Here is a 23,435-nt window from a genome sequence, read left to right on the forward strand (position 1 = left end):
TTAGATGTCAAGATGATGGTTAGTGTCGTTCAGGGTACCTTCACATGCCGGACGTATATTGAGTATATCTGGGTTGATCCTGGATAGGCAGGAGCTTAACCTGCTACAATATTCGGAAATTTTAGAGTCGGCTTGGCGGTTTTTTACTGCTGTACCTCAATAAAGCGCCAACTGCGACGTTATTGCTTGTTTGTGATTTCTTTGGTAAAAAGTATCCTACGACATTTTTCTGTTCCAAAAACTGAATAGACCCGTGAAAGAACATAGATTTTTCCTGATTGAGCAGATAAAGACCGCATCGCTTCAATGGCTCTAGGCCAGATGAATAAACATTTATTTCAGGAGCTTCAAAGTTTGGAAAAAACACTGCGAGATTACTTTGAAGGTGACAGAATAGGTGTTGAAGGATGAATACATATTTTCCGAGAATTCACGTTTTTTTAACAAACCTCGTATGTACATAAGCACATATAACTCACGTAACTAACTGAAGATTAATAAAAAACATTTTTTATTAATAATAAGAAAACATACTTCTCTTCACGAGGGTAAAACGAAGTATATGTTGTCTAGAACGCGGAACACACGGCGTGTAGGAACGCACGTCATTGCGGACAACTATACTTTCGAAGTTATACCAGAATTTATTTATCTTGGCACCGCCGTTAACAGCAACAACGATATCAGCCTGGAGATCAAACGGAGAATCACTCTTGCTAATAAGTGTTACTATGAGCTAAGTAAGCAATTGAGTAGTAGAGCCCTCTCTCGCATGACCAAACTGACACTTTACAAGACGCTCATCATACCCGTGTTGCCTTATGGCGCAGAGCCATGGGTAGTGTCACAAAGCGATGCAGCCGCTCTTGGGGTGTTCGAGAGAAAAGTTCTTCGTAAGATCTTCGGTCCTGTGCGCGTTGGCGAAGACTACCGTTCAAGAATGAACCACGAGCTGTATGAGCTCTACGCCGACATTGACGTAGTTCAACGCATCGCCATCCAACGCCTGCGTTGGCTAGGGCATGTCGTGCGTATATATGAAGAAGATCCAGCAAAGAAGGTGTTCGAGGGCGAAGTCCAAGGGAGCCGACGAAGAGGAAGACCATTGCTCCGGTGGAAAGACCAGGTGGAGGAAACCCTATGCTCGCTTGGTATACAGAATTGGAGAAGGCGCGCGCGGAGCAGAGGCGCCTGGAGAGAGCTAGTGAGGTCGGCCGTAACTCGGTAACGGGTTGTTATGGCCACCTAAGTAAGTAAGTACTTCTCTTCGCAAAGGGCACTGAATTTCTCATTTAAACCACCCGCCCATTAAATATCGGGTGTCTAATAGCTCACGAGTGGTACAAATATGGTGATTTAATTCTTTCTGGTCTATCCACATCTGGGACTCTTTGTGAATATAAAATCCGAACGAATCAGTAATCATCGGAATCGCACTTCTCAGAGGTCGTTGTGCAAAAGTAATTTGAAATGTTTTGTTATAACACAAATTTGCTGCAGAAGGGACGGTCCTTGGCAGGATATTCGTAAGCTCGAGTAGTCGTTCTGGTAACGCAGAACTTTGGCAACAAATTTGAATGTCAGTTAACTTTATTGTCTTCATGCTTCAATTATTATTGAAATTTGTATCTTCATTGTCTTATCTATTAAACATTTTAATATTTTCCAAGGCGAATCTATTAAAGGTGGTATCGGTAAGTCAGCTGATTTTAATTTTTTTTCGCCGTGTCCATGTGACTGTCAGCCCGGAATGAAACAAGGTGAACTCATTCTTTTTTTCCTTGCCAATACTTGGCTTTAGCGCATTAAACAGTGCTGGTTTACTGAGGATGTTCTTTTTCACTGCGAGTAATCTCCAGCTTGGCGGCCGCCGTAGCCGAATGGGTTGGTGCGTGATTACCATTCCGAATTTACCGAGAGAACGTTGGTTCGAATCTCGGGGAAACACCAAAATTAAGAAAAACATTTTTCTAATAGCGGTCGCCCCTCGGCAGCCAATGGCAAACCTCCGAGTGTATTTCTGCCATGAAAAAAGCTCCTCATAAAAATATCTACCGTTCGGAGTCGGCTTCAAACTGTAGGTCCCTCCATTTGTGGAACAACATCAAGACGCACACCACAAATAGGAGGAGAAGCTCGGCCAAACACCCAGAAAAGGTGTACGCGCCAATTATATATATATATAATCTCCAGCTTTCCTCTACTAAATCTACGACGACCCTCTTCCCTACCTGGTCGAAGGAGGTAAAACCACAGTTAAAAGCGAAAGTCGACACACAAATACGACCGTTAACAACCCCACTCACTTTCAACAGTGAGCTCTCCTGAGCGCATACCACCGCAAATGCCACTAAGGACCAAAAACCGCAACAAGGTCCTCAAATTGCTAGCCGACAGCACTTGGGGCAAAGACAAAGAAATGTTGCTGGCAACATTTAAAGCAATTGGCCGGTCGGTTCTAAATTACGCTGTGCCAATCTGGTCGCCTGTCATTGTCAAAGCTTCAAACCTGTCGAAAGACTGCTATCAGGACAGCCTCGTCTTCTCTGCAACACCTTCGCAACGAGGCATCCATGCTCCGGGTTAAGGAGTGAATGTAACCCACACGATACTAACCACCTATTCACATGCCTTCTCATACCCTCTCACCTAACACCCCTCTCCTTCTGGACCCAACCTATTGAAACAGCAAGTTTCCTGGACCTGCCGCTAGATGAGTTAGACGATGACGGTGGGTGACTACACCATACTGACAGTATTTATTGAACTGCTACAACAACAACAGTAATCTTAAAGATGTTATGCTCAATTTAACAATTTTCATAATTTCAATTTCAGATCTCGATTACAAATACTTTTGGAATTGGAGCGATTTTCAATCGTATTTAGACTTTATGCTCGTGGTTTGGGCAGTCGGAGCAGCTATCACATATCTAATGTTATCAGTTAAGTGGTTTATGGAGTCAGTAGGCTTTTGTGCAGTCTTTACGGAGGCTATGCTGGGTAAGTTTTATGAGCATAAGTTTTAAGACAAATGTAAAATTTTGACTTGTTTTATGCCTTTTGTTTATGTTTTTTTTAGGAGCTCCGCAATTTGTACGAAATTTCAAGAATAAATCAACATATGGCATGAGCATCCAAATGGTTATCATGTGGACGCTGGGAGATATGTTCAAGACTGGTTATTTTATTGTTAGAGAATCTCCAACGCAATTTTGGATTTGCGGTACACTTCAGGTGCATTAAAGAAAAAATATTTACAAATGCGTTTAATGAAACTTGTATGAGCTAACTAACTTCACGTATGCAATTATTTTGCACAAGAGTGTTATGTGCATGCATGTCTAATTGAGGTCAGCAACTTTTTTTTTTTGGTTTAGTTTGATGGTCGGGACAGCATTATCCGCATAACGCTAGGTCGAACTTCGAGTTGTGTTCTTCGATGAATTGTGGTGGTTGATTTTCTGAAATTGTATTGTATTGCAACCAATCATTTATACGTATTGGTAGAACTGCGTGTACGAGCTTCTACTTTCTTCTCCTTGTATTCTTCTTTAGTTAGCTTTTTCTTAGTATAAGAATAAACGTGTCTAGATGATTTTATTTTTTTGCGGAAATGTACCGTTAATACTTTATATACTTATTTTTTATGTATGTACAGTTGCGATCAGAATCTGAGTAGTGCTTATGGCTCATTATATTTCAATGGCCACGTGTTTTTTATTACAACAATTTTTCGCCATCCTCTGTAAAATCCGTTATATTAAGAAGTCGGCTTCAAGTTATGCAATCACTTATTAAACTTAACCTGTCGGTTTCGTTAATTTTGCATGAAATTTTAGTTGCAATGGCTTTTTAGTCAGTCAAAATCTTAGTAGTGCGTGAAAAAGTATGTGAAAAATTAATATTATCGCGACTATCTTTGTGAAAATGAAAAAACAAAAAAAACGGTGAGATAAGTTTATTGAATTGATATTCTGTAGCTAATGGCCAAATTTGTATTATTCCTCATTCAGTAATGTCCAGAAGGAAAATTTGCACAACCGAAAACGCGCCCTCATAAAAAAATTGATTGCTGATGGAAAAACTTATGTGGAAGTGCAAAATATCAACAATGGTACGTAACGGCAAGTGGCAAAAAGCGTGGAAGAGAGCTAGCAATGGCGGCAAGAGAAGTTAAGTCTATCGCCAGATACTCAAAGCAGTTTCCATTTGCGACTGCTACTGAGATAAAAGATGCGTTAAAAGTGTCTTCGAGTATTGAGACTGTTCGTCGGCGTTTGCGTGAGCACGACCTGGGTGCCCACAGTCACAGAAAAGTACCGTTGTTGACAAAAACACATGTAGAAAAGGGCCTTCGATTCGCTAAAGATCATATAAACTGGCGTTCGAACAAATGGAGCAACATTTTATGGTCGGACGAGTCGAAGATTGTCTTTTATGGTGGAAAGTAATCGCGCCATTATGTAAGATGACCACTAACACCGAATACCAGCCAAAGTATACAACAAAAACATGGTGGTTCTAGCATGCTTTTCTTAGCTAGGCGTGGGACCCATCCATTGGGTTAAGGAAATGATGACTGACGCTTCATATGTTGATATACTCAAGGCCATCATGCTACCATATGCCAGAGACAAAATGCCGCTTGTTTGGACGTTCCAGCAAGACAACGACCACAAACACGCGTGCAAAGTTGCGACAAGATGGTTTGTTGACTCAGTGCAACGCCGTTGTGCTGCAATTCTAAAGAATAAGGGTCATGCAACAAAATACTAATTTAAATACTAAACAAAACCCCATGTAAAAATAAAAACAAAATCACCATCATATAAAAGTTTTGTCAAAATTGTTCTTACAATTTGTTACACTACTACGTTTTTGACGGCTCAAATTTCGCTGCAGTTTTTGTACCATAAATATAATTTTACCTTACGGAAATAAGATAAACGTTGGATTTGTTTTGATTGACATTTGGGCTATAAGAGGGAAAAAATTAATTTTTTTATAAGAACGATTACACGCACTTTTTTAACCCATTCCATTTTGCGTATGTGCACTACTAAGATTTTGACCGCAGCTGTGTATACACTTGTGTCCAAATAATAGGAGCGACGGTTATCAAGATTTCACTATTTCTTTTGTTATGTTCTTAAAAAGCTCAAAATGTTGTATAAATTTCACGAATTTCAAAAAAGTGTAATCAAAGTTTTCAACATTTTAATCAGAATCTTGAGAAACTGTTCAGCTATACTATAGTAATATTGAATGGGCTACAAAACTCTATACGAAAAATTTTGAATAAAAAGTTGGAAATTTTGATACAAGGCACATTCATTAAAGGTGGTGGCACTAGACCAACAACAATATTTTATTGATTGTCAAAGAAAGGTATAGGCAAAGTAGAAACAAAGAATTAATTCCCCTTGCTTCACTCTGGGCTGACAACCATATGGACACGACGAAAGAAAAAAATAAATCAGCTAATTTACCGATACCACCTTTAATAGGTTCACCTAGTTTTGATGCATATTTTTTGAAATTTGTTAATTTTTTGTGAGTTTATACAAAGTGTGAAGCTTTGAGTTATATGAGGGTTGCGTTTTATTTTTTCCTCCCAATAATGAAAGCAGAGTAAAATAATAATTAAATTGGGTTTATTGTTTTTTCAAAATATTCTCCTTGGAAGTCAATACACTTCTGCATTCGCTTGAATCAATTTCCAAAGCACTTTTGCCACTCAAAAATGGATACCTTCAAAAGAAGCTTATTTTTAATGTCCCAGAACAAAAAAAATCATTAGGGGCCAGATCAGGGATGTAAGGCGGATGACCCATTAATTCGCTCTTTTGGGTGCTCAAAAACTCTTTTGTGAGCCCTTACGTGAAAGCTCGTAATGGCTTTGTGAAGGATGATTCGTCTTCAACGGTTAATTTTTCTTAATTCTTTTAAAACTTCTGGCAACAAATATTTGTAACTCAGACTCAGACTGTTTTTTAAATTGTTCAACAGTAACGTCATGAGCAGATTTTCCGAAAAAACAGGCGACCATTTGCGTTGAAGTATCATACTTCTTCCGCGAACAACTTTTGTTTGATTCAGGTCGTCTTGGAACGCCAATACTGTCGATTGTTTCTTTCTCTTTCAATCGAAAAATCCATTCCTATGGCAGCCGGTTCTACGTTACCGGAATGACTCAGGTTTTTCCCGACCAAGGAAACTAGCCCTGTCTAGTGTACCGTACCCCCATTGTTTTTTCCCCGCTCATATGTATAAGTCCAAGATTCGTCGCCTATTACGATGTTCGATCCACCGCGGTTGAACAACAACATTTCTTACACGAGCCGTTTTTTGGGCAATTGCCAAATTTTGCGGTATCCAGCGAGAACAAGTCATTTTGACGATAAAAATGTTCATGCAATATTGAAGGTATGCTGGTCCCACGAATACCCAAGGATACCTCTATCCCGCGATATGTCACATCAAGATCTTGCGTTATCAATTGACGTGCAGCATGAGCTATCATTCTTGCTGCAGACTGAGTTTTACACCACACGAAAATTGAAAGCATCACTCATCTCTCATAAAAATTTGTTTTCAATTTTCTAATTTTTGTAATGATAATCAAACCTTTCGAAACTCAATTGTATGTCCTAAAAATACTTAACAGTAACATTTGCGTCTTCTCATTTCATTAACTTCTCTGAATTCAGTACTCGGAAAAATGTTATTTAACATTTACGCCTTTTTTCATTAACATTCTGTGATTAACCTATTCGCTAACAGATGGCGCGTTGCATTTTCGCCATCTGGCAAGCACAACAGCAGAGAAAACAGCCAACTTCATTCCAAAGCCGAATTTCCAGAGAATTGATTTTGTCCTGGAAAATAATGGTATATAAAGTGCCTACTCGTGTAAAGTTCTACAGGTTTTCCAATATATATCTAACCTTAAAGTTAGTATTTTAAAAGCGCCTAAAATTTGAAATATTTTTCTGTGTTATAAATCTCAATATATTGTTTTTATCTTTAGAAATTAACCTTTATTTATGATTTGCAGGTGAGCTTAGATATTGCAATCCTATTACAAGTTTGGTTCTACAGAAAGAACACAAAAGCGCGTGAGACGCGCCGTGGAGATTAGCAGTTTGCCCCCGAAGAACAACAGCAACAATCACAAAATAGTCCACACGATCTACACATTCAAACCAACAATTCGGATAACAATCAATCTCTTGGCATCACTACTACAAGCAGTGGGGATGATCATTTACTCACTGCTATTGCCGATGATGAACATTTCAACAGCTATGGAAATCCCGAATATAAAAAATATCACGATAACAGAGCCTTCCAATATCACCATAATAACAATATACTAAGTAAAGGAAGAGTTGCTTCCAAAATGTTGCCTGCTGATGAAGGGGAAGATTCCACTTTAGATGCAGTTGTAATTGTCAAGCGGCCTGATAGTATAACCAAACTAACGGCGAATAGAATAAAATTGGATACACCGAATGATAATGGATCTGGGTATGCTAGAGATGCTGGACGAAGGCATCGCAGATGTCGATGTCAGCATAATGATGCAGTGCGACAGCGACACAACGCCACTCAAACTCGGGACCCTATTTTAAACTGGAGTCAGACACACATTTGCCATAGACGAAGCGCTACAATGGATTGCTGTAGCAAAAAATCAACGAATAGCTGTTGTAGTCTGATCAATGACGAATTAAAATCGGGCGAAGTCACCTGTCACTGCCATATCACTCACCACTGTCACCATTATTCCCCAGGCAGTGGGTGTGGAGGTGGTATCAGGCACAAGCGACAGTGTGAACATCGTAGTCGCAGTAGTGGCATATCAAACAAGCGCCAGCATCGGCATCAACACCATCATCATCATCACTATCGCCACTTGCAACCGGAACTCCATAAACGGAATAAAAATAATAACGTCCGCCAGCTTCCAGGTTATAACAGTAAGTCTTCCTTCGATTCCAGTGACGATCTGCAACAGTCTGGTTTAGATGCACACAAAGAACGATTGCAAGAAATTGCAATCGAAATAGATGCAGCATCAATGACTGAAGACAATACAAGCACTGCCACCTCTAATTTTCCGTACAAAATGGCGATGGGAAGCATGGTACCTATTAAAATGGCGCCACCACACCTGCACGACGAGGATGGTAAAAAGCAACGGCGGAAACAACGACGCCGACTTTGTGATTCTATGAATTCCAATAGCACAGCTGAAACTGAAGAACTATCGCACGAAAATTTCAGCGAAAAGGATGATGGCAGAGGTGAGCTTAAAATTTAAAGTGAAATAAATTACAGATAAGCAAATATACAAATAGGTTTAGATAGTTATTTGAATTTCTGAAAAATAAATATATACTACTACTACTATAGATAGTAGGAAGTATACTCGCACCCCAAATTAAGTAAATATTAAAAAATAAGTATTTTTCCCCCACAGCGACAAATAGTTCATTAACCGGGCAAATTAACGCCCACCATAGAGTATGGGGCAGCAGAGATATTAATGGTAAGTTAGTTCATTATACAACAGTTCAATTACGTTCAAAACTATACTTCAACCGTTTTGGGAAATTGAGTTTTCGAGGAACCATCCAATAGTTTAAGGTATATCTCTAGTACGACTTGGGTTTTATTCAAAAGCCGTCTTCGGTTTCGTAAGCTATCCGGTCCACCATTTAATCATAGTAATTTATAAAAATTAACTATGTATATTAATAGGCTGCAAAAAAATATAACTAATCATTTACAATATCATTTATTTTTCCTGATTCTCACTTACAGATTTTATTAATACCAACATCAAGACTGAATCTAAAACGGACAGAGGTTTTGAAGACAACATTACGACGCGCGCAACTTGTTGTGATGATTCGCGTTGTTGCGTTCAGAGCGGAGAAGAGCCTAATCAGAATGTGGTGCATAACGAGTGTGTTAAAATTCGACGAAAATTGTTCAGAGCTAGTGCTACTAACGACTGTTGCAGCACTTGCTCTCATTGTTCCAATTGTTCTTGTCAAAATGCAGATGCCACGAGTTGTAGTAGCATCGATGACTTAGATGTTGATGACAATGACGAAGAGCAACGAATGGCTCCACATGAGCTAGTGGTGGCAGCAGAATGTCATCGCTGTACCTTGCACTGTATATCCACCACATCAACGGGTGAAGAGGAGGAAGAGGATGCAGACACCGACGACAAACTTACCGCAAACACGGCAACACAACTTTCGCACCCTCAACGACATTTCCAGGACAACAATACCACGGACAGTTCTGCACATACTAGCCGAAGAAGCAGTGCAAGCTATTGTTCCTGCCATTCGAGCACATGCTGTTGTTGCGAATGCAATTGTGCGGTTGATGTTGGTGATGATGACTGCGACACTGTCACAACTGGCCAAATGCATACTGCTAGAGACACTTCCTGCACGGCCTTAACATCGGCTGCCGACCTCGATGCGGAGCATTCGAGTACGCTGACGCCGCTAACAAATGCCTCGTCAGTTGTGTCAACGCCAGGTGCGGAAGAAGCAGATGTGACGCTTCGCAGTTTGAACAATACACTTTCCGAGAATGTTTGTTCATCACTTAGCCAATCAGCAGAATATTTTTCACTATCGTCTGGTAATGACCAAAGCCAAATGTGTCCTATAGACACACCTACACGTAGGCCATTGAAAGCGCATTGCGAAAACGTTCCGACTGGAACTACAGCGCAAACCAATTTGAATGAAACGGCTGATGCAGTCGTTGCAAGTAGGAAGCCCTGCAAACACTACATCAAACATCATCGCCATAAACGCGTGGCATCTCCATTGGACTGCTATTTATGACGAAGCGTTTCGCTGGTCGCGTGGCCAGCGATCGATGTGAACTCGTTACTTCAGCAGACCATACGAAAGACAGCAATTTTGCACGAGTCTACGACAGTACGTGAACCACAAACACACGGTAAGAAAGCGCATATACAATACTATAAACGAAGTTTTATAATAATTTAATATAATTTGCAGTCATAGAACCACAGTATCAAGCGGGTGGCAGACATGGGAGCAATGATAGTTCCACCGCCACGTTAACACCATCAATTGCAACAATAATCAAATGTCCATTAACGAACAGCGCAGCTAATAGTAACACTTCACAGCAAATATCAATGCAGTCGCTTAATGCCGTCACGACAGTAACAACCATTTGTGGCAGCAACGGTGCGTCCGTGGTAACTACCGCCTCAGCACCGTGTAGTGGGCGTGTGAAACGCACTTTGAAATTTTCGTCTACATCCGCAGAAGCGTTCAGTTGTGACCCCATGCTGTTTGCGCAGGAGCGACGCTCCACCGAAATAATCTTATAGCCATGCTGTAATAAGAGAAAATGCAAACTAAGGGCTAGTGCCTAGTGGGCGATACTTATCATGAATTTAACGGTGTGATACTCAGTTGACTACAATTATGTAGTTCGATGCGTTTATTTTGTAGCCTGTACTCCAAAGCTTCTAGTCGCAGTTTGCTAACTTTTTACTTAGGTTGAAAAATCGATTAGTTTAGTATTATTAGCGCTTGAATCCGAATTTTATGCTTTCATATTACAATATATTATGTTCTAAATTACTATAAAATAGTTTATGGGCGAGGTATTTTGATCTACAGGAAAAATTCTAAACATAAAATTTACTTCCTTATAACCTTACTTTATTCTGTTATTTGAGCTAAAGTTGCCATACTGCTATAGTATATTTATTTCGTCTACCTTTTTTTTAATTATTATTGGAGATTGATTCAAAACTATTGCAGAAAATTGTTGGTTTTCTGAATATGTGGATACAATTAGATAGAGAAAATTGTGAAACTTGGAGATGCATTTCGTTGTTTCTCGGGGGTTCAATTATATTATATTTTATTTAAATAATGTAGCTGCGTATAATGTGAACTATTTAAGAATGTTCGAAAATAGTTATTTTTTAATAACAACTAAATAGTTTAGATCGAAATTAAGTGTTATGCATTATAATAAAAATTTACATTGCGTATTTAAAATAAATAGTACATAATTTTGTAATTTTTGTTAAAATATTTTGTCTCTTATGTTAACTGCATACAATCGAGGTTAATATCCATGTTAGGTTGGTTTACTGTACGGGGCTAGTTCGTGATTGCGGTATGTTTTGCGAAGCACTAATGCAGTAATGCATGCGTAATGTGACGCTACTTCGCGATCGGCTGTGTTACAACGCAAAATCAAAGCGAAAATATTTTAAAGCGCTGTGTTGCGCGATTTAAAGTATCGATGTGAAATTCGGTCAAATTTGACAGAAGTATAGTGATCCAACCCAAAAATTCGGCAATTAGTGCGTGCAGTCTTTTAAAACATCATCGTAAAAATTCTATTTTCGTAATTGCTTAATTCTTCTCTGTGTAATTTTTTATAGCAAATCACTACCAATATTGAAATTGTTTTGGAAAATATTTATAATATAGAAAGCTCTATTATTTTCGTTGTTCTTGTTGTTGTTGCTGTTGTATCGTCATAAACATTCCCCATACATGTACGGTGAATGCTGCTGAAGTGACAGCACTTGACCGTACGTAAATCCAGGTCGTTCCTGTAACAGAACCAACTACCGTAGGAACGTCCATAATATGCGTTGTTGTTGTCGTAGCAGCATAAACATTTCATATTCACCTTGGCCTATCTATGTATCTAAAATAAATGCCGTACATCAGAAAGGTCACAGCTTAGCATTTGCAATCGAGTGCTGCAATACTGCCGCCGTATTTACGTGCCTCGAACGAGCCCTGTTTTTCATAACCTTTTGGCATTACCCTCGATATGAAAATAAATTATAAGTATTTTTGTTTAAAACTGAAAATTTTATGTTTAACTAGATTAAATTTAATAGAAGACTAAGTTAATGTAATTTTATAAAAATTATGAAATTTGTTTAAACTAAACGAAAAGTACTAAAATAAAAGATGCATAATTTGCACATTAAAATAAGTGTTGACTTTTAATTTTGCTTAGTTTGTGTTTTTTAGACAAAAAATTGTATTTACTTGCATATATTTAGGTATATAATTGTGTTAACTTAGAAATTATTTAGAAGACCTGATTTTTTTCCTATGAAGAGAAGTTAAATAGAATAAAGAATAGTAAATGTTTAAAATATTCTCTCATGCAAGCTTTTTTGGTAGAGAATTTGAAGCATGCATTATAAAACTATTTTTTTCTATGCAGAGAAGGTAAATAAAATGAAGAGTATTTAAAATAATCTTCCATGCAAGCTTTGATGTTAAGTTTTTTGGTGGAGAATTTAAGCATGGACTTTCTACAGTTCAATGAAAGGTTGCCCAAAACATATTCCGATTCTTTCTACTCACCTTAGGTTTTATTTGCATATTTGAATAGATGAAGCAGGAATTTTCGTAGAATTATGCAACTTTGGGTTTAATATTGCGTTTGTACTTCTTCCGTAACTCGTAAACTTGAGATTCCTTTTTATGAATAGTGATTTGAACGTCCAAGTCGTTCATTGATTGAGAGAAATATTACTGTGAAAAATTTGTGTAGAAAAAGCACTTAAACTATGCATTTAATTAAATCTTTAACCACCATTTATATATAAATATATAACATCAAGTCTCAATAATACAAATCGAAGAAGGTAGATGTGTGTAGATTACAACGCTCTGAACTAGCGCGAATTGTTAAATAGTATGTAAAAGTTAGCAAGTTAGCTAAGCAATGGCTTCCATTGTCCCGAACTTGATTCAAAGAATGTGAAGTGCCACGCGTATGTGCAATTTGTATGTAGAAAAATTTTCATGCAAGATAATTACTTAGAACTTGATAAAGGTAGTATATTGGCACCTGGAAGTATGTGCAGATAAATAAATATGATATTTGAGTTTAGAAGCGCGAAACTGTTTTCTCATAGTCTGAAATTAAAAATCATTATATAATCAACTAAGTGATTCACTTTTAAACACGAAATTTTTGAGATTTTATAGAATATCATTAACAAGATGTTAAGGTAGTGTTTTTTCATGGCAGAAGAGTAAAGTTGAATAATAAATGCATTTCACTTACGAACAATTGGTTCAAGTTGAAGAAGTTGCTGATAATTTCACTTTATGTTAAATTTTGTAGACTGCAGCTAAACCATATAAATTCAAACTTATTAAAAATTTGGCAACAAGAATGTTTAAAATAAATTAGATATCCTGCAATGTTAGCATATACACGAACGTACATACATACATATATACTATTAAAAAACGCGAATGTAGGCGTAAAGCAACACATAAATATTTGTATATGTATTAGAAAACCGAGTATCTAATTATAACAGTTTAAAGCAATACACAGTTATTAGTTTGGGATTGTACATATAAACTCCTTTTTGAATAGTATATAACATACATACATACAAATATATACTTGAATGGTAGCAACAACAGTTATGTAACTTATGATACGTAGTAGAATAGTGGTATTGATTATTGTGATTATCCATATACTTCATAAGAAAATCTTACATGTGTACAAACACACCTATCGTGCATATGTTTACTATCTCGGTATTTATTGACTACTATCGTTGTGTGTACATACATATGCATATGTTTACATATATAGTAAATATGTGAAGACGAGTGCATGTACTTATAATCAGAGTGCATAGCCCAACTACTTTGTATACTTAGCTTACAACTCTTAATACTGTAGGACCATACAAATGTTGATCATAGTTCTTTTTCAAACTCTCTATAATATACAAGGGTACCAAAAAATATCAGGAGCCCTTAAAAAATTCATTCGGAAACAAAAAAAAATTAAATAAATAATTATGAGAAATTATCTGCATTACTTCTATTTAAAAAAATAGTACGGTAAGTATTGGCGATGATGATGTTGACAAACGGTTCACTAGACAGGGCTAGTTTACTGGGGCGGCAGCCCTTGGTCGGGAAAAACCCGAGTCATTCCGGTAACGTAGAACCGGCTGCCATGGGAATGAAGTATTGGTGATATTAGTTTACGATTTCGCTCTGTAGAAGGGCCTTGACATAGTCGAGTTGATAGCAGAATAGTGACAACGACAACCAGTTAATATGGATTCTCTAGAAATGATAAGTTTTTCCATGTGAATTTTCACATACATATGTAGAGTTTATGATGTAGAGAATCTCTTTGCCGAACTTGTCAAAATGGCATTTGGTCGTTGTTGCTGAGTCCCGCTTATTTAATTTATTTTATGTTATTTGTTGCTGAGTCCCGCTTAGTTTAATTACACAGTTTTAAGTTATTCGTCGTTTGTTATTGTAAATTTGCTGTATCTTGTATCGCCAGTTTATGTATAACCACCGTTTTGTAAACCGGGTTGCGTTTCTCCACTTTTGTGGCTGCTTGTATTAATGTACGGTAAATGCAATTGGTGAAACCGTTCACCTAAAATTATACATACATAAATATGTATGTATGTATATAAGCAGGACGAGAACATATGATACTTTAAGCAGTCGCCACTCAGCCAGGAAGGTGGAAGAACGCATCGCGGTGAGTATTCATCAAATATTTATACTTGTAATATTTTTCGTTCTTCTAATTTTAAATTTAGAAATAAACGCAAGTTAAAAGGATTGGATCTTGTTAAATTCGCGCTACTGGATCGGTAACAGTCGTTTTGTAAAACCGCTCATTACGCTGAGATGGAGAGAGTATATGGTGCTATGAAAATTTTAAAAACCAAGCAAAAGATTTAAAATAAAAATGCTTCACTAGCTGCTTAATGGGTTATTTATACACAGTTAGAATTTTCAAAATATCGATTTTTTTTATTTTTTTTTTCGTAATGTACATATATTTAAAAACACACACAGAAAATTTTCGAAGTTACGCGCAAATTTGAAAAGGCGTTTCAGAGTGCTTGAGAGTAAAAGGCCGGAGCGGCAGCGCGTTTTTCTCAAAATGTTGTTTTCAAAGTCGGTGACCAACATTACTTGAAAACTGCTAAACCGATTAGTCTCAGATTTCAACACGAGCTTCTTAAATATGTTTTTTAGTTATTAATCGAAGATTATTCCACCGAAAATATTTTTTTTATATAAATAATTTAAGGCCGTAATTTTGATCAAAAATAATTTTTTTTTTTTTGAGAAACCGTCATTTTGTCAAAAAAAAATTATTTTCTTATTCCTTCGATTAATTACTAAAGGGGTTTTCAATAAGAGGTGTTATTTTGATATTCAAAGAAAACTGTTTTTTTTTTAATATAAATGATCGGATGTTTATTTCATTATAAAGACGAAGATATGCCGTTAACAGTGGACAATAACATCAGGCAAACCACCACCACCAGACCACCACGATCACGCTTACAGGACAATATCCTTTTCATGATTTTTTTCGCGTAAAAAATCAATGGTTTCGCTGCTTGTGTAGCACGTAGCGCCGTTTTGTTGAAAATAAACGTTGTCTAGATCAATACCATCCAATTCCGGATCAATTCGTTAATCATCTCTCGATAGCGCAATCCAATTCAAAATAACACCTGTTATTGGAAAACCCTTTACATTCATGGTAAAATATGTCAAGCTTTCCAATGGAAACGTCAGATGGCGCCTGAAAACATAAGTGACCAAGGTCAGAAATATAAATAGCAGCCCTCGTATTTAAGGCAGTAGTCTGCTTTAGAAGCCGAAAAAAAGCGTTTTTTTAGCAATTTTTTTTGAAAGGGATGGAAATGATTGCGGTAAACGGCATTTTAAGACGATAGTGTACTATATTTAAGGTTTAAAAAACAATATTTATTTTTAAAAAATATTGAAATTTTTTAAAGTTGTAAGTATTTTTCTGGAGCGCCTGGAGTCTGCACTTGTAAATCGGTGCCGGTGATGGAGGTCGTGCGATGCATCTGAAACAGTCGAACCAAATTTTTTTTTAATTTTTATAAGTTTCTTTTCTTTATGAACTAAAAAAATACCGAAGAAGTTATAAAATTCCAAATTTTTTCGAAGTTTGAAAAAAAAATTCACTTTTTTAAGAAAAAAAATTTACTTTAAGTTGCAAAACAAGTAGTTTAAATAATACTTTTGTCCAACTTTTTTAGTTCAAATAGAAGATAATTTAATACTGAAGCTAGATCACTTTGGTTTTTTTCGATCGGACATATATTCTTTTTGCTATCGCCGGCACCGTTTTCTAACACTTGTGAAAATGAAAACTCGAGAAAACGCGCTTTAAAGTTTTCGGTCTGCCTTCGCACCTGCTCGACGCTCGGCCACCAAAACTGCTCTAGCTTCGAAAATATGTCGAATTGGCCTCTGGAATTTTAAAGACATATTCTTGGATAGTTTTGGAAGAGATTTAAAACAAAACAAAAAAATCGATTTTTTGAAGCCTGTAAAGCAGACTACTGCCTTAACGCGTTTTATATGCGTACATAATATAATATATCATAAAAACTGTGCCTGCTACGAGATACAAAATTAGTGGTTTTTTCTGTAAATTTAATTCTTATGTTTGGAAAAATTTACAAAATTAATTTTGTTCGAAAAGCGCTAACTTTTATTTCGCTTCTTTTTTCATGTCATGTAACATTTTTTCAGTTTCTTTTCCCATAATCTGGTCACACTGGATACCAACATACATCAGGGAACGTCATACATTGGCACAGAGTGCTTTGTAGGTCTCACAATACAAAAATTCGTTCGGTTTATTTTCCTCTGGTCGCCCTGCTTCGACTTCGTGTTTTCATGCTCGTTCTTCTCCACCATCTCCACCATCAACAACGCTCATTTTGGCTCATTTCTTGCAGTTTTCCCATTTTCGCAACACAAGTTAACGGAATTTCACGGCAAGTGGATGTGTGGTGCGGCGAATGGCACAGTGGGCCCATAAAGATAATAAAAAAAATACGCTGAATATAAAATTGCTAAAATAAAGCCGAAAGTGGGAGTTGATGGGCGTAAAATAATTCTGTGGAACGTGAAAATAATTCCAAGTTTACATAAGTGGAAAGAAATAAAGTGCTGTTGAAATCGTATTGTTTTTATCAATGAAGATTCAGCCTCTTAGGCCGCTGCAAGCATTGATTTTGCCAAACTCTTACAGTTAGGGTGGGTGCCAAGGAAAATATGGCCGAGCAGACAAGCATCCTTAGAAGAAGGGTGTAACAAACGCACAAAAGTGTTGAGAAAAGTGATATTTTCTTAATCAACAGTTTAAACCTTAAATGAAGGTGAGTTAACATTGCATTGTTAGCGCCAAACGCGTGAAAAGTTGGTGCATTCGCCGAAACGAAACATATGTATGTATGTGTGTATGTATACATCACTAAAGGCATCCTGCAATAAGGTGGGTACCCACTCACACATACATATATTTTGTATGTATGTGTGTAAGGATGTGCTGCGTGCTAGTGAAATGAAACAGAATATGTGCATATGTATGTATACATGGAAATGCGTTCATTATTTATTAATTTTTTTGAAATGAGTAAACAATAGCCACCAGACCATTAAAGGCCCAAATGAAGTGTTTAATGCTGACAGTAAACTGATTACGTTTTGATATTCACACACATATTTACACATGTGTTCAAATATGTATGTATGCGTATCATGTCACCGATCAAAGAGGAGGATTACATGTGTGTTGTGTGTCTACATTCAATTAAAGAATTTGAAAAAATGCTGACTAAATAAGTTACTGAAATTCTAGTAAGTGAATTTTCCGCCTTCAAACACAGAAGGACACAGACAAAACCTTCCAACGACTAGTACCTCGTCCTAAAAACCATTTTCGATGGCAATATAAAATATTGAAATATGCACACAATATAAACACACATATACATACACAATCGGTGACGGAAAAACTTACACCACGCTGTGGCTGCAGCTCGGCTCCTATTAGTTTTCAAAAAGGAGCGTTAGCTGAAGTGCATGCGCTGTATTTGAAGACGCATTTTTCTTTTACTACCAAATAATAAATAATAAACCTACTTTAAATCAAATGCGCAATCTCTAAAGATTATCTTTTAATAAAAATACAAATTTTGAATAAATTAGTGAATACTGAATTCATTTAACCCTCCGTTGGACACCTTTTTTTTAATTTTCAGGACGTTATATCCATAATTCGAAAGGAAATTCAATTTTAGGAAGCCTCCTGGAAGCTCAAGTCGTTAGCTATAACAAAAATATGTTAAATGCACGTCCAAAAACGAAAAAGTCTGGTTAGAAAAATCTGGCCAGACCCAGGTGCCCAACGGAGGGTTAAATAAATATATATATGTATGTATTTACATACCATATATACATATGTATTATTTAATGTATGTGTGAGTTAAAATTTGTCAATTCGGGGAACTCATTTAGGCATGAGGCTATTATACCATTTGTCTGGCAGTCGAGTCAATTGTCTGTTTGTGTATAGAAAGAGCCACATGTGCGGCACAACTTACGGGAAAAGCCAAAAGTCGGTCGTACGGCAAGCGCGACATTACAACAATGCAGACCACCAACACAAATGAAAAATCTGCTGTCAATACACAGCTGATTTGGTTGCAGGTATACGGCAATATTTTCATTGTGGTATCCCACGACTGACCAGACTGACCGGTATAAAATGTAACGAAATTATCCTGATGAGGCTATAATAAGCATAAAAGGCGACGTGCTGTAGAGAAATCTTCGAATCGCCTCATGTCGGTAGAAAGAGAAAAAAATTGTGCTATGAAAGCAGTTTATCGTGGGTGTCATTTTTCATTGTACTTCAGAAAAAACTCGTCTCCACGGCACGTGAGAAACGATATGAGCATAATTTTTCAGGGAACTGAGCCTATTATACTACGATACAGTTGCACACGGTGTATCGATATCCTGGGGATTGGCAACCCATTTTCCATCAATACCGAGAAGACCGAACTATTACGGGGCATTAGAAACACCCAGTTCTGGGATAGAGTGTTTTCAGGGTCTCAGTTCCACTTGGGATATTGCAGCCGTCCCAATAGCCTAGACAGACCGCGAATTATCTCGGGAATTAGGTGCAACTAATGCGAATTGACAACTAGACTTAATTTTCATAATTTAAGCTGATTAGGGGTATTTCTGATGGCAATATTACCGAAAAATGAGAATAGGGTATATAATGAGTTCACTCAAAAAACTGATATTTTCACTAAATTTGTCAGTAGTTTTACGTAAACAGGATCAGCTAGTTTCATCTTTTTTGTTTGCCTTTTCGGCATTTGTTATCTTTTATTTGTATAGTTACAGTTTAACCTTCGCCTGAAAGTATTTTGTAAAAATTCTTACAATCATTCAACTGCTTCATAAAATTTTCTGCTAGGCAGTCGGTCTCTAAATTGACTGTTGCCGATTGTGATACCACGGTAGCAGTACTACTCATCATTAAACCATTTCTTTTTAAGTGCAAACCCATTGATCTGGCTGACACTTATGTATATCCTTGAGGTCATCAGTATGATTTAAAAACGATGAGTCTACCTAGTGGCATGCCACGCGGGACAGTAACAGAGAAGATGTCTGACAGGCTCTTCGTCCTCCTCACTCTTGCAGCTTCTGCAATAGTCGAAATGCGGTACGTTCAATTTTCGAGCATATCGACCTAGGGGACAGAGGCCTGTGATCAAAGCAACTTGACCGATTAAGTAGCGGCTTTGAGCGCCTGACGTCCCATTTCGGCCAAATTCTTTTTGTAGCATTAGATGTTAGACTATCAGCCCATCTCGTGTTGGCTGAAGTGACAATGCTCCTTGCACCACGCAATTTGTAGATTGAGGGGGTTTACCTACAATCTCCATACCAAGAGGGAGGCGAATACATAGTAATGCCCTCTTTCGCTAATTTATCTGTCTTACAGCTCCCTGGTATGTCACAGAGCTCTGACACCCTTATCAAATTGATGCGGCAATATTCCGCCATCTCCTAAGATACGCCGAGCAAAGATGAGATTAGTGCCAACCCCACCGAGATATTTAATCGTCGCTTAGCTATCGACTTTCCTGCTAAGTAGGCAAAAGTGAGTCAACTTCTTTTCGAAGGAAATTCGTGCATTTAAATACCATTTTAATTATAGTTGAGCGGAAACCTCAGTTAAGAATCTATGGAAGTAAAGTTTCTAATTAATAAAATAAATATATAAGAAGAGAGAAGATTCCTATTTTTTGTAACTACATAATAAGAAGCTTAGATCCTAAACTTCGATCAGCTCCACTAATTGGTGTTTTTAATAGACGTTATTATACCATTTTGTCAGATACGTTCACTTAAGCGTGAGCACGCTTAATATCTCCAACAATGTCAGTTCTTGTACAATATATGCGCTATGAACGCACATATCTGTGCATTACAAAATTTAACACATACACACATACATATGTTATCTTATATAAATAGGCTCTTGTAGAATCACTCGCAGCTGGCTAGGCATGTTAGGCTCTTGTATCCGTAAAGCTCACTCATGAAGGGCAGATTTAATTCTTTATCGTATCGCAACTTTTCCCCCACCCTTGACCGTAATTCACAATATAACCTCGACAAATTCACCTTGCCATTCGCAAGGTCAGCTAAGTATTGCCCCATAGATTAATTTTCTGTGCACGGAATATGTGCAGATGCGTGTGGCAGTTACGTATTAGGAAAACATTAAGCAGCATCAGACTTCCTTCCTAGAGCTATAAGAGGGTTTGCCAGTCAAAATTACATATTAGGGCACGTACTTATTTAATTCGCACATATGTATGTATGTATCAATGTAGGTATGTAAACAGCTATGATTATAGTTACATAAATTCATACGTACTTCTATGACAAAAGTGAAGGTTTAGTCATTGAACTTGTCTTTGCATTTGAAAAGCTCTTATGAAGGTATATTTCACCATGTATATACATTAGGGTGGACCAATTGGAACTATTTTTTGCGATATCGTTCATAGCAGATTCGGATTCCACATAAAGTGTGTTACAACAGGCGCACCTAGATTTGTTTGAAAATAAAACGTTAAAATTTTTATTAAAAATTCGAACAATGAAAATGAAAAAATGGCATTATTCAAATGTCCACCATCTACAGGCTGTCATACAACAATTAAAATTTTCAAGAATTTGCTTACGCGTTGTCGCATTGGGTTCAGCAATCTCGATCCGAATGTTGTGTCTCAGCTCTAGAATCGTGGTTGGCTTATTCCCATGGATTTTACTTTTCAAAAAACCACACAAAATATAGTCTAGTGCAGTTAGATCGCATAATCTAGGTGGCCAGTTTATGTCACCATTACGACCAATTAGGCGACCGGGAATCTTAGATCGCAGTAATGCAATATTTTCCCCTGTTGTGTGACTTATGGCCCCATCCTGTTATAAAATAAAGATCGTCTATGTCTATCTCTTTAAGCTCTAACTTTCTTACTTATATGGCCTGATCAAGGATCACAACCCGTTGCCGGATTAAGGCACTGCCAGAAGTCTCGCCAGGCGCCTCTGCTTTACGCGCGCTTTCTTCAATTCCTTACACCTAGCGATGGTAGGGTTTCTTCGGCTTGGTCCTTCCATGAGAGGCATGGTTTTCCCCTACGTCGTTGTCCTCTAACTTGCCATCTGAACACATTCTTTGCTGAAGCTTCTGCATCCATACGCCTGACTGGGCTCATCCAGCGTAAGCCCTGAATATTAATGCGTTTAATTATGTCGGCATCGTTGTAGTGCTCATACACCTCGTGGTTCATTCGGCGGTAGTAGTTAGTGGAGGATGGTTCCGTGTGTAGAAGCCCACGCAGGTGGGGAAAGTCGCTGATCGCCATTTACTTGGGAGTGGTCATGACGATTGTTCTGCTTACGGTCCAAGCAGCTCGCAACTTTCGGGCTTCGGCCAAGTAGCCTCTGGATAGCTACCAAACAGCTTTTTCATGTCCTTCGAATAAAATATTCGGGCCAAGTATTCCATCAGCCATAAAACCACACCTAACAGTGAAATTATGCGAGGGTTTTCTTCACCGCAGATGCGGCAATTTTGTTTGTTGACAAATCCATCCAATGTGAAATGAGCTTCATCACTAAAGATGATTTTGCGTGAAAGAGCAGCACACCAATTCTTATGTTAATTGAATTTTTTAAGCATGCAAATGCAAATCCTTATGTAAAATCCGCTAAACAGTCAATTCATGACTGCCTAATTGGTGAAAATGTCGAGATATCGATTTGATGGTTGTTCAGCAACACTTTCCGCTACAGCAGCAATATTCTCAACAGAATTCCAGTTTTTGGTCTGCCAGTCTATCTGCCTTTTCCTATCCTCAAAAGAACCAGCTCCTCGAAATTTTTACACCAACCTTTGAATTGTCGACTAATTTGGACGAATATTTCCACCATCGTGTAAGTTTCCGTAGTTAAAATTGTACATCAATGGCGAGAAAGTCAAAGATGACGTAAAAAAGTACCGCCTAGAAATGATTGAAAGTCCCTTCAGAATTGTAAGAAAAAGTCCCTTAGAGCAAAGCAAAGCCAATTTCGGGTCCTTAAATTTTGAAAGAATTCATTTTTATTTAATAGGAAAATGAGAAGTGGAAAAATAGCACTCAGTGTTGAAAGTAAAAAAGATTTAAAGCCAAAATAAATATAATTTGCTGTCTTGTGCCAACTTGAGGAGGTTTAAAATATAGCGTTTTTCAATAGGTGCGCTTCAACTTTTTTCCGATAGGGAGGGCGAACGACACAATATTTTTTATTTTTCGCTTGTCATTTGTAAACTTCATTAGTATACATTTCATCATGGAACGCTACACACTTAAGCAACGATTGGAAATCGTGCAAATTTTTTATGAAAATAATCGTTGCTGCTACTTTAAGAGCATTACGGCCATTTTACGGTCCATTTAACAAGCCGTCCCGTTTTGGGGTTATGTGAAGTCATTGGTCTACAGTAACAAGCCGACGACGATTTGTGAGCTCAGAGCCAATATTGAAAGCGAAATTGCTGGAATTTCGGCCGATTTATGCAAAAGAGTGGTCGAAAATTGGGTTCAACGATTGGACTTCGTAAAACGTGCACGCGGCGGTCATGCAAAAGAAATCGAATTTCATACTTAAATGTATATGTTCAAACTCGATAATAAAAAAAAAATTAGTTAAAAAAGTCAAACCGTTTGTGTTTTATTCAAAAAAGTTCAAAAGTTGAAGCGCTCTTACTGAAAAACCCTATATAAACTAGATATCAAAAATAATTTTTTCGTACCCGAAAATCCCAAATACAAGTTTGTGTAAAAAAAAAAAAATTCGTAATGTTTATGGAATGATGGTTTAGGAATGATGTCGAAAAAAATGTACCCGTCCTAATGCACATACATGCATGTTCATATG

The 23,435-nt window shown here is 37.4% G+C and overlaps 2 protein-coding genes across 4 annotated transcripts in view; both read left to right on the top strand.

Moving 5' to 3' along the window:
* Nucleotides 1–14,853, top strand: part of LOC128863804 (uncharacterized) — a 74,875-nt gene extending 60,022 nt beyond the window's left edge. Inside the window, 7 exon segments of the mRNA XM_054103158.1 lie at nt 2,839–3,003; nt 3,083–3,237; nt 7,061–8,312; nt 8,489–8,557; nt 8,833–10,002; nt 10,065–13,940; nt 14,669–14,853. Of these exon segments, the coding sequence (XP_053959133.1) occupies nt 2,839–3,003; nt 3,083–3,237; nt 7,061–8,312; nt 8,489–8,557; nt 8,833–9,884 (2,693 nt within the window). The 3' untranslated portion in view covers nt 9,885–10,002; nt 10,065–13,940; nt 14,669–14,853.
* The window catches only part of LOC128863805 (ubiquitin-conjugating enzyme E2Q-like protein 1), a 66,170-nt gene continuing 56,700 nt past the window's right edge, over nt 13,966–23,435 (top strand). For 2 of the 3 annotated variants that reach the window (XR_008454628.1, XM_054103161.1), the window contains exons 1-2: nt 13,972–14,607; nt 16,659–17,290. The gene's annotated coding sequence lies outside the window, so the exon portion shown is untranslated. Of the gene's footprint in view, nt 14,608–16,658; nt 17,291–23,435 lie in introns of all 3 variants that reach the window. The other variant, XM_054103159.1, reaches the window with a different exon arrangement.

Source organism: Anastrepha ludens, chromosome 5 (genome assembly GCF_028408465.1).
Source record: "Anastrepha ludens isolate Willacy chromosome 5, idAnaLude1.1, whole genome shotgun sequence".
In the NCBI taxonomy this organism is placed as follows: Eukaryota; Metazoa; Arthropoda; class Insecta; order Diptera; family Tephritidae; genus Anastrepha; species Anastrepha ludens.